The sequence below is a fragment of the Dryas octopetala genome, chromosome 8, assembly GCF_963921425.1.
Source record: "Dryas octopetala chromosome 8, drDryOcto1.1, whole genome shotgun sequence".
NCBI lineage: Eukaryota > Viridiplantae > Streptophyta > Magnoliopsida > Rosales > Rosaceae > Dryas > Dryas octopetala.
The window spans coordinates 18,574,484-18,589,577 of record NC_141373.1 but is presented as its reverse complement, the minus strand read 5'-3'; the positions used below and the strand labels follow the sequence as shown (position 1 = coordinate 18,589,577).

The 15,094-nt window shown below is 35.1% G+C and overlaps 2 protein-coding genes across 2 annotated transcripts; one reads left to right on the top strand and one right to left on the bottom strand.

Annotated features, from left to right (window-relative positions):
• Positions 1–68: 68 nt before the first annotated feature.
• LOC147277770 (transcription initiation factor IIE subunit beta-like) lies at positions 69–4,349 on the top strand. Its single transcript, XM_086252930.1, has 5 exons — positions 69–419; positions 856–1,116; positions 2,518–2,649; positions 2,791–2,907; positions 3,630–4,349. Exons 2-5 carry the CDS (start codon positions 856–858, stop codon positions 3,972–3,974), a joined length of 855 nt encoding a protein of 284 aa, XP_086109056.1. The 5' UTR covers positions 69–419; the 3' UTR covers positions 3,975–4,349.
• Positions 4,350–4,524: 175 nt separating this feature from the next.
• LOC147277769 (carbonic anhydrase 2-like) lies at positions 4,525–10,105 on the bottom strand. The gene is made up of 9 exons (XM_086252931.1): positions 10,021–10,105; positions 9,398–9,458; positions 7,685–7,828; positions 6,816–6,864; positions 6,536–6,652; positions 5,865–5,918; positions 5,637–5,722; positions 5,112–5,220; positions 4,525–4,933 (listed from the first exon to the last, which is right to left on the bottom strand). The coding sequence occupies exons 2-9, from the start codon at positions 9,439–9,441 to the stop codon at positions 4,760–4,762; spliced, it is 777 nt and encodes a 258-aa protein (XP_086109057.1). The 5' UTR covers positions 9,442–9,458; positions 10,021–10,105; the 3' UTR covers positions 4,525–4,759.
• Between the last annotated feature and the right edge of the window lie 4,989 nt (positions 10,106–15,094).

Sequence of the window (15,094 nt, the reverse complement as noted above, 5' to 3'; positions counted from 1 at the left end):
ATTTCACAAAATTTCTTAACACAACACATCCTATCAAAAAAAAAAAAAAACTACACACAGCCCATCCTTCTCCCTCACCCTGACCACCTCACTCCTTCCCTTGCCTTCCCTCACCGACCACCTTACTCCTTCCCTCCCTCCCTTCCTTCCTTTCTGTCTGTCTCTGTCCGGCGACAACAACCCTCACCCACCCTTTCCCAGCCCCTCCTTCTCCTTCACCGACCACCTCTCTCCCTCCCTCTGTTTTTGTCCAACTCCGGCGACAACAACCCCTTCCCAGCCCTTCCTTCTCCCTCACCCCGACCACCTCTCTCCCTCACCGACCACCCCTACCTCATTTTTCTGTCTCTGTCCAACTCCAACCTTTAACTTCCCTCAAACAAACTCGATCGATCACCAATTCACCATAAATCTACAAGGTATGCCTTCTTAGAAATTGATTAGGGTTTTTTTTCCCCTGAAATTTCCTTAATCTCTCTATCTCTTCTCAATTGGAAAATAAGGTCTTCCGATTTTAATTCTTTTCCTATTAACAGTTTTCTTTGATAATTGTTTGGGGACGTTCTTGATTATGCGTGAATTGATAAATTTTTGTTTTTTTGTTTTTTTTTGTTTTCTTCTTTCCCAGTATTATATAGTTTTTATGTTGCTTGAATGTGGTGAATTTAAGGTTTTATAAAAGTGGTTTGCGGATTGGAGATTTTTCTGACAAATTCACAAAAAAAAAAAAAAAAAAAAAAACTTAAAGTCAGAATATTACATTCCCCGAACCCAATTCGAATTTGCACCAATTTTCTTCTTGCTACATATAGTTTGATACATACAGTTGAATTCTCATGGTCAATTGCTTTGCAGATGGCATTGCAAGAAAGATTAGATAGATTCAAGAAGCAGCAAGAGAAGTGCCAGTCAACCCTTTCCAGCATTGCCTCTAGCAGGGCCGTGGCGACTCCGAAAGCCAATCATGCTGCGCCTTCTGCTCCTGCTGCTCCTGCCAGGCCTCCTGCACCAGCTGTCAAATTTTCGAATGATACTGAGAGACTCCAACATATTAATAGCATTCGTAAAGCCCCTGTTGGAGCTCAGATCAAGCGTGTTATAGACCTGCTGCTGGAGGTTCAAATTTCCCTTTCTTTGCTTGATTCAATTGTTTTGTTTACAACCCTCCTAATCAGTTGCAATAATTCATATCCGTGTGCACTTTAAAGCCTAAGGGCGATGACTTTGTGCTTTCCATGTTAGATTATCCTGTTAGCTCATCTGAAATCTAGAACAATTTTTTGTTTTCTTGTTGATATGTAATGGTATGGAGCAGGATACGTTTAAACTCTTAAGTGGAAATTTTTTTGTCATGACTTGTGACTTTTGATGGCCATTGGCTAAAGTTCTCTTCTACCTTGTTTTTTCTCTGTCAAACAAATAAAACTTAATCAATTTGGAAATAATATCAACGTTGCTTGCTCTAAAAATGGAAGTAGACTATGATGTGGACTGGATTTGTGGAATAGCCAATGGAAAGTTTACTAAATTTTTAATGGACAAAATTGATACAACAATGCTTAGTTTTGTTTCTCTTAACCAGTACAAGTTGCTTATCAGCCTTATTCCAAGAATTAGAGTCAAAGTAGTTGGTGCTGGATCTTGGCATTTTAGCTTAATGGTGTGCCACTTCTGACTATGGGTTTTGCCATTGGTGACTTGCTGTGTCCTGCACTTTTTATCCTTAGCACCAAAAGAAAAACCAAAGTGGTGGAAATTGTGATATGTAGGCCAAAGTTAGTTTGGTTCATTGTTTTGTTGGAGGTAACAAAGCAAGGAATCCTGTAGATGTAGATATGTTGACAGATTAGTATCAAGAATACGCAGAGTTCAAATAAACAAATTGGTTGGTACATGTATTTCTATGTCTTTTGTAGTCTAATAAACGGACACAAGTTCATATGTATTTTTTTATAATGATGTTGAACTCTTTGGTTTGGTAGAATATTTGTTGACCCATCTTTTTTTCCTTTTTGATAATGAAGTATTTAGCAGGGGTCTGATATATATCAGCATTTTGTAATCTATATGTGGGCTATGCTCAATACTTAAGATGGGGGATTTGTTTATTTCTTATCCCATGGATGTCAATGATACAGTAATTATTTGTGTGGTAAAATGGGGAAATGCACATTTTTTATGATGTTTAGGTGGAAGCAGTTTTTTGGTTAAGATTTTAGTTTCGTTATAAAGCAAGACAGATTCAGTTACATTAATCAGAAAGCCAATAACATAGATTTGGTAGCAAATATGGGTCATGGAATGATAGCTAGCTGGTTGCCTTTTTTTTTTTCCTGAACTGCTAACAACTTTTATGCTCGGTTCCCCTGCTCTTTTTTCCTTTCCATGTTTTATTTCCTGCTTTTGAGCCTTTTCCAGGGCCAGATGTTTAGTGTAGCAAGAGATATGCTAACTTTTCCACGACCAGTTGAGACAAATTAATAATCTGATGACTATGGATCTCTATGTTTATTGCAGACAAGACAGGCCTTTACACCTGAGCAAATTAATGAAGCATGTTATGTTGATGCAAAAGCCAATAAAGCTGTCTTTGACAGTCTGAGGAATAACCCAAAAGTTTACTATGATGGGAAGCGCTTCTCTTACAAGGTAACTTTGAGTTGTATCTACCTGCATGCCTCAGTAGACTGGCATATTTATGGTTTTTGTATTTGAAGTATGGATAGCCTTTCCGTTTATCACTTCCAAGAAGGATGACATTTTGACTTGTATTTTTTTTTTTATCTGTAGTCCAAGCATGCTCTGAAGGACAAAAGTCAACTTCGTGCCTTAGTTCGGAAATTTGCAGAGGGCATACCTGTCATTGATCTCAAGGATTCATACCCAAATGTGATGGAGGACTTGCAGGTACATACCATCATTTGAATACCATATTACTGTTTAGAGATCTCAGAGATAGAGATAGATATGGATAGATAGATAGATAGATAGATAGATAGACAGACGATCGAGATCCCTGAAAATGATTTTATATGGCACTGAAGCTCACTGTACAAGACCTTTTTTCCCCCCGAAATTATAATGGCTAATGTTGTAACTTGCAAACAACGTGAGTGGAACTGTCAATATTCAGGGGATCCAAGGAGCTATGGCCATGGGGTTTCCATTTCTCCAAGGAACTTCATAGGAATAGTTTCAAGTGCCTTTAGCTTGGTCTTACTGATCCCAAAATAAAATTTTAGCAATTGAAATTTCACAAGGTGCTTTTTGGATGCTTAGGATGCTCATCTCAAAAGCCAATCTCTTAGCAGAAGATGTTTTTATTTTTTTATTTTTTGGGTACATGAAGAGATTTATTCATTTAGAGATCTTTTTATTTATGAAGGATAAATTTGGCCTTCAACCAAAACAAGAGAGGATAAATTTGGCCAAAAAGATTTATTAAGGATAAATTTGGCCATAAAGATTTATGAAGGATGAAGGTTATGCATCTTCATATTTCATCCAAGCATTCTGTTTTTAGTTGAGGTTTCAAACAAGCTACTGTGTGTCTTCGGTGGTATGAATTATTGATATTTTCTTGATCACTTCTCTTGCAATAGAATCTTGAAAAGGTGATTATTTTCTAGGCTTTGAAAGCTGCGGGTGACATCTGGCTGCTTTCAAACTTTGATTCACAAGAGGACATAGCATATCCAAATGACCCCAGGTTGCCGGGCATGAAGGTGGATGATGACCTTAAACTACTCTTTAGGGGGATTGAATTGCCCCGTGATATGATCGACATTGAGAAGGATCTCCAGAAGAATGGGATCAAGCCGGCCACAGACACCGCGAAGAGGAGGGCCATAGAGCAGGGTCTAGGCATTTCTTCCAAGCCCAAGCCCAAGAAGAAGAAGCATGAGATCAGCAAGAGGACCAAGCTAACCAACGCCCATCTTCCAGAGCTTTTCCAGAAGCTAAATGGTTCCTGATTTCTAAGTAATTGAAGCGGTCGTTGGAATGACAATGCATTGATGGTCATTTTGCTAGTTGCATGGATTATTATGTTTATAGGAAGTGTAAATTTTTTATCATCACAATACAATACAGTCATTGCTGTTTCATTTGTCTGTTTTAATATAATTTTCTCAAAACAAAGTCATTTTCATAGGACGGGACCAAAATAGAAGATTGCCTTCACAATCCTGAAGTTCCTTGTGAAAGGTCTCGGAGATGTTATGGCTGTATGCAGTTCTGCACTATGCAGAGGACATATTGGATGATAGCCTAAAAGAATGAATCTAACTTGTGCACTAAGTTTATAATAGTTTTTTATGGTCTGTTTATGGTTGGGGTTACCAACCAGAGCTAGTTTGCCCCTTTTTTTTTAATTTTTTTTTTATTTAACTTCTAATTGCACTCAAAGATTTGATCAATATATGTAGATGGCATATAATAATAGGCGATGAACACCTTTGTCGTCAATTTTTATGTGATATGATCCAGCAGTTCCTCTATCTCTCTATATTTAGGGCATCAGAAAGCAATAGAAGAGGCAGCACATGATGGCTGCTATTTATTATTACCACAGTTTCCTTCAAAAGAGGTACATAGAAATATAGAATGCCTAGTTCAACTGAACAAGCAACAAAGCAACAAACATTACACAGACATTGTGATGAAAAACCAACACACAAGAGGAAGCAATAGCACTAAGACTAGGGGATCCTCTGCTTTATTTATCATTCACTTATTCATAGAGGCACATTACTATAAATTAAGGTGGTGGTATGATGATGGGAGGTGAAATGTGCGATTCAAGGTCCCAAAGCTCGAAAACTCCATGGACAAAGTCATAGTAACCACCCTTGAGTGCTAGGTTTCTGTTGGAGATCTCCCTTTGAACATAAGGATAAGTTTGTAGGTTTACCAATGACAAATTCACTGCTTCCTGCATAAAATTATATATTATTAATTCAAGATAAAAAAAAAAAGATGTAATTGAGTGATCAGATTTATTTCAAACATGAAAGGTGAACAAAGTGCACAATGCCTTGAAAATAATATTCCATTAACCCAATATGAAAATGTATAACCAAATGAGTTGGGAGTTAATTAATTAAGCTTACCCTTGCACAAGCCTCAGATTGTTCATTGATATCATTACCACCTTGTCCCTCTCCTATAACCTTAGCCTTGGCAGGTAAACCAATTTTAACCCATTCATCTATGAAGTCACTGCAAATTTCATTCAATGAAGGCAAAATTATGTACAATTAGCAAGTTCTCATGTTACTTCAAAAATTCACTACTTAGTTGATTAAGGGTTTAGGGTTTTTCCTCGCCAAAAAAAAAGTTCAGGGTTTTGGGTTTTTTTTTTTTTTTTTTTTGTTTTATATTTATTTATGAAAGGTGTTTAAGGTTTATATGGGATTAGGCCCATTAAGAGAACACTTTTGGTGCTTTCTTGTGAAGCAATGAATTTTTTGTTCTACTAGAAACCTTACTAACAAAAACTCTACTCGACAAACAATTGATTAATTAAATCTCATAGACAATAATTATTAATTAATAAAAAATGATTGTTTAAGATATTTATCTTTCACAAGTTAATTACAACTTTCATTAATTTATATGTATATATAGAGCCTTACTAAGGAACAGAGCCGTCTTCCGGATGAGTCATAAGCCTACTTATCCCACCACAACGACTGTGTCCAATGACCAAAATATTTTCCACCTGTAAAATTTTCTTCTTGTTAGGATTCATATATATATATATATATATATATATATTGAACATAAAATTAGAAATAATAATATTTAATCAAGTATATATATATATATATATATATATATATATAGTTCTTTGTAATGCTCACCCTGAGTGCCGTTATAGCATATTCTATGATTGCTCCAACTCCAGAGTATTTTAGCTGTGAAGCAGATAACAAATAATAATACATGACTGTATAATATATATTATGAGATATTAGTAGGAAATAAATTGTCAAAATTTGATTAGAATAACTAATAGGGTTTATTTTTTTTTTAAAGTCTATTTTAGAAATTAGGCTTTTTTTAAGGTCCACTATAAAAAATCAAATCCCAATAAATCCACTCTAATAAAATCACATAGAAAAATGCTGCCCATCGCTCAGTTTTTTTTTTTTTTTTTGGGTCAGGAGAATTGCCTCCAGCTTTTTTTATAGTTATTACTGGACAGTAATAATTTTCATTGTGCAACAATATCCAAAAAAAGACAACTTATATAAATCATTGTCATTATACGACAATAACTATTTGAATTGCAAAAAACACTATTAATTATCATTGTGCAACACAGCAACAATGACAATTTGCCCAGTTTTTTTAACAAACAAAATCATGGAAAAAAACATTACATGGATTTTATTTGTACAAAGTAGACCTATTTATCATTCTAACTTTTTAGGTGAGTTTAATTATCATTAAGAATTAACTATAAAATAGACTTTAGAGTAATTTACTTTAACTAATAACTATTAATTTGAAGTTTAAGAGAATAGTAAACCTTGTTAAATGCAGGAACCAAGTTAGCAATATTTCGGACCATGAAGGCTTCTCCAGGTTGAAAGTTAAGGATATGGGAGGGGCTCACTCGAGAGTCCGAGCATGCAAATACCAGAAACTACATTGGATAATTAATTAGCAACAACGTCAAATTAAATATATCTTAGCCACTCATAGTGAAAAAAGTAGAAATAAAAATAAAATTTGATTAATAATATTATGATCCAAGAGTTATCAGGCTAAATATGAAAGCTAGCTTAGCCTTTAGGCTCATATAGTACCTTAGGGCTTTGTCCTTGGGCAAGTTCATTGAAACACTCTGGATATTTGCTGCAACGTCAGGACAAAAAGGAAAATTAATTAAGAAAAAATTGTTTAGCATTTATTATATGGGTCCGTTAACCATACGTGACAGATCATATAAACAAAAAATTATTGTGTATTATACTAATTAAACATATTGATCTCTAATAAGAAACTTATGGCCCCCAAATCAAAGAAATTTGTGTTTCGCCTCTCATATTAATTACGTCATACTTTGAATCGTGAGTTATAGTATCAAGTAAATATTGATTTAATAGTATTTCTCTCTATAATATTTAATTACAATAATTATTATAATATAAACTATAAGCATCGCACATATGAATTGCATGTGTAGTATACTAGTATATATGAGAAAAGTTACTGCACTACGATGAAAGTTAATTAAAATAAGGATAAGATAGGGTAGAAATTAGATATGGTACGTAGAATTAAGTGAGATTTAAGGGTTGTTCCCAACTTAGATTTTAATAAATTTTAAAATTTATAAAATTTATCAAAATCTAAGAGAATTGAATAAAATTCTTATAAAATTTATTATATGTAAAAAATACATTTAAAATGCATTGAAATCCTTCACTTAATAAAATTCATAACTTTTTGAAGACATTTAAATTTCATTATAATCCATTGAGAACACTTAGATTTCATTGCTGATTAATTACTACATTAACTTTAGTTTTTAAATTTTATTATTAAACTTGTTTAAGGTTAGAAGATTAGAAGGCTTATATATTACAAATGACAAAAAAAAAAAAGGTTAGAACTTAGAAGGTGTATATTTGTGTTTCCATTATTTTTGATTGACAAAGTGAGTTTTCTTTACTCGAATTTGTTGATCTTGAAGTATGTGAAGCCATCTATTATCCTTCGAACAGCTGGGTCAAAATCAGCAGGACTGGGCCTTTGCAACTCAGTCGTCAATGTTTCAATTTTGGCAGCAGCCACATCGTCCAGCTCTTCCTTCTCACTGCAAATATGCCAACCATATATATATATGCAAGTTTAATTATACCATTTATTACTTCAACAATATTCCATGCAACAAATTAATTCTTTCACCAAATTTTAATTCCCTGTACCCTATTATATGGACAATGAGAAGGACTTGCCACCTTCTATCCCCTCCTCCCCTTCTCTCTTTATCTCTCTCATTCTCTCAATCTCTATCTCTCTCTCTCTCTCTTAATTTTTTTTTCTTTATTGGGATAACACATATTCCTATAACAGAGACAAATAAGTTATTTTCTATAGACAATACTTGGATCACACCAAGGGTGACCTCCATATATACCCCACCACCCCAAAAATGTAGCCACATCGTCCAGCTACTGCAAATCTGCCAACCATATATATATGCAAGTTTAATTGTACCATTTATTACTTCAACAATATTCCATGCAACAAATTAATTCTTTCACCAAAGTTTAATTTCCCTGTACTCCTATACAATACTTGGGTCACAACAGGGGTAACCTCCATATTTATCCCACCCCCACAAAAATGTTTGTTCGGCAGTACAGTTCATTTTTTAGATAACCTATTAAAGATTATATCTGCAAAAAACCAATTAAATTGAAAATTGTTTAGTTATATAACTGTAATCAAATAAATAAAATAAATAGACAAGTTATATTTAAAGAGTGGTTTATTGACCAAACCGTCCATTTATTCAAGGAAAACTTAGAGTCCAGTTCATTTTACAAGTCTTTCTTAAATTAAGACTGGTGGTGATTTAGGGTTTTTAATGAAGTCCTTTTATTTTTCTTCTTTGACGGCTTTATGTTAGGTTTTAACTTCGGAATTTTGGGAATTAAGACCGGTAGTGATTTAGGGTTTTTAATCAAGTTCTTTTATTTTTTTTCTTTGACGGCTTTATGTTAGGTTTTAACTCCGGAATTTTGGGTAGACCCAAACTTCCGGAGTTAAAACCTAACATGTACCCTCTACAAAGTCTACTCTACACCCTAGGAGGGGAAATACTCTTTAAATCGGGGAAAATACCCTTCAATCATGAGAAATATCCTTCAAATCGGGAAAATACTTTATTATGAATTAAAATGAGTTTCTTTTGAATTAAAATGATATTCTTATAAATTAAAAAGACTTTATTATGAATTTTAAAAAAATTCTTATAAATTAAAGAATTTTATTATGAATTAAAAAGATTTTCTTATAAATTTTAAAACACACCCTATCTTCATCTAAAAATTGTTTTTTTAAAGGACTCAAGCCTAATTATCTCAAATTTGTTCGAGAATAGTTATATAACCAAACGAGATTAAGTTGATTTTTTTGCAGAGATGATCGATTTTCATAATATAGGTGATTTAAAAAATAAACGGTTTTGATTCTGAGACTGCACTACCAAACAAGCATTTTTGGGAGTGGGGTGATCTGCAAGTACCCCAGGGGTGACCCAAGCATATATTGTCCCTGTTATATTCAATAAACTTTGGCCTATGATCGAGCTTGTATATTAATACAAGAAAATAAGACGGCTTAGTCTCAAGATTATGCATGGAATGAGTAGGGAAACCTGAGGAGCTTCTGCAGTCGTTGAATGGCCAATTGGCTAGCCATATTGTGCTATTTTCTTTCTGCAAATTAAAAAAAAAAAACACGCATTAATAACTTACAAGAAAACACTATTTAATATCATATACGTAATTCAGTAATTGTGTAAAAATTTGTTCATTTTAGCATTAATTAGCTAGTTTTTATTTTAAATCAAATGAAAGAATTTTTCATTTGTTAAGTACTTAATTAAATTATTAAACTGGCTTAAGCATTAGAAAAATAAAATAAAAAATAAAATAAAACCCCTATATATACCATCCATGCTTACATATAATTTCTTCCAAATTAGGTAATTTGTCTTCCCCCTCAAAATTAGAACATGCAAATTTCTCAATCAAATTAAGAAGAACAAGTGAAGTTTACATGCATGAGCTCTGTATTCACTAACAATACCTTTGAAATGCATGAGATGCAGTTTATAAAGCCAAGGCATATGCAATAATATTATATCTTGTGACTAAAAACATAGTAATGTGCCATTTAAATATTGCTTGAAATACATAGCCTAAAGATATTAGCAAATAGCACATAGTTTCACACACACACACACACACACATATATATATAGATATTTAAACTAACCTTAGGTTTTTGAAGAATCTTGTCTATGAATTGAAGGAGAATTCGCTGCCTATATAATTGCTATACAAGTAACAACAAGGCATGCACATCGATATCTTTTCAGCAAGGGGTGGAGCCACTATTTATAGGCCAAGGCTAAGAATTCAATGGACACGTTTCCTCTTTGAATTATTGTAGCACGATAAAAGTACTTGGACCACATTTAAGCCGTGACATGGTAAAATACAAACAAGTCCAACTCCTACCATCCTACATCTTTGAAAATTAATTTTGTATCTACTAGCTAATAATTTGTTCACTAGGTATATTTTATATTCCCATATATACATGTGCAAGTAGTGTCACCCAATGTGTAAATTAATAAACATGACAACCTGTGTTAACGAGTTGTACGTGTTTGGGTTTCATCATTTCGATCATTTTTGTTTTGAAAGTTAATTAACAGTTACTTAATGTTTTGGCTAAAAAATAAGCCTATTACTAACACGTACTTAACTTATGTAATTAATCGATCATGACTTGATAACCTAATTTATTTATTAATTGTTTTGTAGTCAAGTTAACTCACATATTTTATTAGGGTTGGGTCGGTTCTTCGAAAAACTGAAGAACCGACGTCATCGAATTGAAAAAGAGGCCGTCTGAAAGATTGTCCAAAGAGTCGATGTTAGTGCGCCTATCAAACCGAAGGTGGTGGTGCGGTTTGGAAATCACAAACCGTTGGTTTACCGATACCGAACCGACGACTTCTTCTTCTTCTCTGGTTTCTCTCCTTCACTGGTTTCTCCTCATGAGCATCCCACAGCCACTAGGAACCACCATCCACCACCACCACCATCCCGAAGGTGGACGGTGAGCTCAAGCTTGGCAGCGGCAAAGCTCCGGGGAGTGGGTGCGAGTTGGGTGTGGGTGAGGTGAGCTGCGCGCAGTGGTGAGTCGCAGGCGAAGCTCCAGGGCTGAGTGGTCGAACCAGCACCATGCAGAGGCTGAAGTTGGAGTTGTAGCAGGTGACTGGGCGTTGGAGTTGGAGTTGCAGCAGGTGACTGGAGTTGGAGTTGCAAAGAGAGAAGGTGAAGTCCCAGCCACTGAAACCGACCAAACCGACTGACAACTACCGAAGCCGACCTTGTCTATAGCTGTGGCAGTTCCGAAGTTGGCCATATCGCCAGTGGTTGATGATGGACGGTTTGTGGGTTTCGGTTCAATTACCGAACCGAACCCAGCCCCATATTTTACGAGCTAAAATTTTAAAACTAAGGTTTTCTTATTTTTCTAAATCAAATCGATCTATCTTGCACGTAGTCATACATTTATTATAAAATAAAAACTTATTTAGCTGAGATATTAGCATAATAAAAACTAAGGAAAATTCTTATAATTAATTTTTGTTACATAGTGTTTGTCGTGTCTACATTGAGTTATTCGAACTTATATTAATTTGACATGTTTATTATTTGTATTAATAGATCGTGTCGTATATATGAGTTCCTTTCATTCATGATCTATCCAAAATTCCAAATCTATCAATTTCGTATTGGTTTCAGTCTTTGTTGAAAGTTTTACTAGCTAATATAACAACTTTACCTCTTTACCTCTTTATTTCTCTAATTCCTTTTTATTTCATCAGTAAAAGATATAAGTTACAGACTTACAGGCCTGTAAAACTTTCCTCCTAGGATTTTAAAAACTAAATTGTAAAGAAAAAAATATGTAGCTAGGGAGTAAAGAAGACTGATTCTTTAACCAATTATTTTATTTTACCATATTTCCTCCTTAAAAGTGTAATTTTTTTTTTATATTAAAATACCTCGTTTTATTTTGTTTGAAGAAGGATATTTAATTTAGACATATTTAAGTTTTGGTGAAGCTTTGACAGCAACTGTATTGGCTCCCCTTTATAATAGTAGAGATTATAGATTCCTTAAATAGATATTTAATGCATTTATCTGAAATTGTAGACTCAATTATTTTGTGACTTCCCAAAAGGAGTTAACTCCTCTTAGTATTAATACTTTTCTATCAACAGTTCATTAATGGAAGTCTTACATAAGCTACGAAAGTTTTTTTTTTAATTACAAATATATATAAATATAACATATATAGCATTGTTTGATTTAATGTTTTTTATGCCTGAGTATGCAAAAAAGGATTGTAATTTTAATATCATATATATGTGTAATGGAAATTAAAGTACTTTTGCACAATAATCATGAGAATATATAGAGTGGTTCACCACGATATATTAGATTGATCGGGCTACGTCTATTTGGGTCTTTAGGTTTCACTATAAACAAAGAGTGATTACAACGTACAAGAGAGTATGAGATCATGAGCTCTAGAGAGTGATGAATGAGTGAACTAGGTCTAAACAATAGGGGATCATTTTCTACATGTGTGAGGGTCCTATTTATAAAAATTCGAGGCTCTCGATCTCCTACAATTACTCTAAGTGTGAGACTTTAGAACTAACTATGGCCCAATACAATAGATTGGTCCAATATGACACAAACATATACACAAACAAGGTTTATAATATAGGGGATCTTATTCTATATGGGTGATGATCCTATTTATAAAGAGAGTTGCTATTTGCACACTTTTTTTTTTTTTTTTTCACACATTTTTCTTTTTGCACACCATTTTTCTCTCTTTTTTTTTTTCTCCTACATACCCTCTATCCTCTTCTAAAATTTAAAAACTCTCTTAACACACCCCTCTAATTACCCTAATGCCCCTATTTTATTCATTTCACAAAATTTCTTAACACAACACACCCTATCAAAAAAAAAAAAAAAAACCACACACAACCCATCCTTCTCCCTTACCCCGACCACCTCACTCCTTCCCTTGCCTTCCCTCACCGACCATCTTATTCCCTCCCTCTGACGACAACAACCTCGGCCTACCCCTTCCCAGCCCTTCCTTCTCCCTCACCCCGACCACCTCTCTCCCTCACCGACCACCCTCTACCTCATTTTCTGTCTCTGTCCAGCTCCAACAACAACCCTGGCCCACCCCCTCCCTGCCCCTCTGATTATGACCACCCTCTCCTTTTCCCCCTCTTTATCTCTCTCTCCACCTTAAAAAAAAAATGCAGATGGTGGCTGGTTCGGCAGGCCAGTGTCGAAACCGGTGGTTTCGCTTAGCAGGTACCCGCCGAACAAAACCATAGGTTTCGACACTGGCCCTCCAAACCAGCCACCACTTGGAAAATTTTTTACTACCGAACCAGCCACCATTTTCTCCGGTGAAGTCATCGTTTCCAGCGGCGTCAACGAAGAAGAGTGAGGCTCGAGAGAGAAAGAAAGAGAGTGAGGGAGAAGGTGGGTTCGAGAGAGAGGAGAGTGAGGTGAGAGTGAGTAGGTTCAGGAGAGAGAGAATGAGAGAGATTGGGCTGGGGAGGGAGATGGTCGGGGTGACTGGTGAGGGAAAGGGAGGGGCTGCTGGGTTTGTGTTTTTTTGTTTTTATCTGAATTGATAGGGGGGGTGTGTGTGTTGGGTGAAGGAATGAGAGAATGGGAAAGAGAGGAGGGTGTGTTTGGCTAATAATATGTGTGCAAATAGTAGCTCTCTTTATATAGGATATGAGATTCTCCCCTAACAATTGTCCAAATGTGAGACTTTAGCCTAACTATGGCTCAATATAGCCTAATACAACAAAGAGGCCGAACATGACCCAAACATATACCCAAACAGTAGGTATCAGGCCGGCTAGCAGGTTAGCTCACTACACCATTTGTTGCTTAAATCCACTATTGATTTATGTTATCTATTGATGCATCAGCAACTAAAAATTAGTTTGAAGGATCAATAGCCACTCTGCAATCACTCTTAGGCAGTAGGTTGCAGAGAAAGGGGTGGCAAAGTGGCTACCCAAACCAATTTTTGGAATGGTGGAATTTGGAGACAAAAATTGTCTAACACTGCTAACAGTTTATTTCTCCACCAATGTTGCAGGTAGTTGCAAATAAAGACTCACCATTGTTGCATATAGTTGATGTATTGGTGAATCTAGTAAAAGATTAAACAAATACTAGCCATGGATTTTAGGACCTTACGTATATATAATAGTGGATAAAAGTAATTCTCCCACCAATTTTCAAATATTACAGTATCATTTAGTTACAAAAGTAATTCTGCATTCCATTAAATCTTGCAGTACTCACTGCATGATTATTGAGCTGCTATAATTAACCATCCTTTAAATTTTCATGTCTTGCATCTAATACATCTTAAACACTAGTGCTACACTTAATGATAAAATGGAAATTCAGTAGCAGAACATGGAAGAAAGCATCACATAAACTTCATTAAACTTCATTGATTAAACATCAACCATCCATCTAACAACTGATTTACAAATACAAATACAAATGAAGATACCAACCTGCCATCTACATTACATCAACCATCACCAACATACCCACAATACAAAAGAGAGTTTCTCAACCAACTTCACAATGCGAAATCTATACTATACTATATAAAAGAGAGTTTCTGAACCAATATTGCACAGAAGTTAATTCCACAGCCATACTATAATCGGAAAATTGACTTGTACTAAACCTTAAAATAGATTTGTACAATTTTCAAATAACTAAAAAATATTTCAAAAACAACATACCATACCAAATCAGAAATTGATCTAGAGAGTAAAGACCTGCAAATGAAAAAAAAAATTATAATGAAAACAGAGAAGTTTAATGAGACCTGCACCAATGTAACGGCCATGATGAGAAGAGGAAACCCCAATGAAGGTCGCCGAAATCCGCCGCCTAGATCGCTAGAAATGACGGAGGAGGGTCAAGACTGTTAGGGTTTCAAACCACCACGTATGACAGCTGAACGAGCTGGGTGTTTACACCATTGAACTTCAAGAGGTCACCGGAATTAGAGACCCATCGGAGGAAAAGGCCGGTTCAGGTTTGGTTTAAATCCATGTTTTCATTGGGTTGTTGGGCAATCAAAAGGCAGGAATAGAGTGAGGAGGAAGAAACAAGTTGATTGGGGTCTATGTCGCCGACATTGGTTGTCGGACGATGAAGAGATGGTCGGAATGAGCTCACGGTAGAGG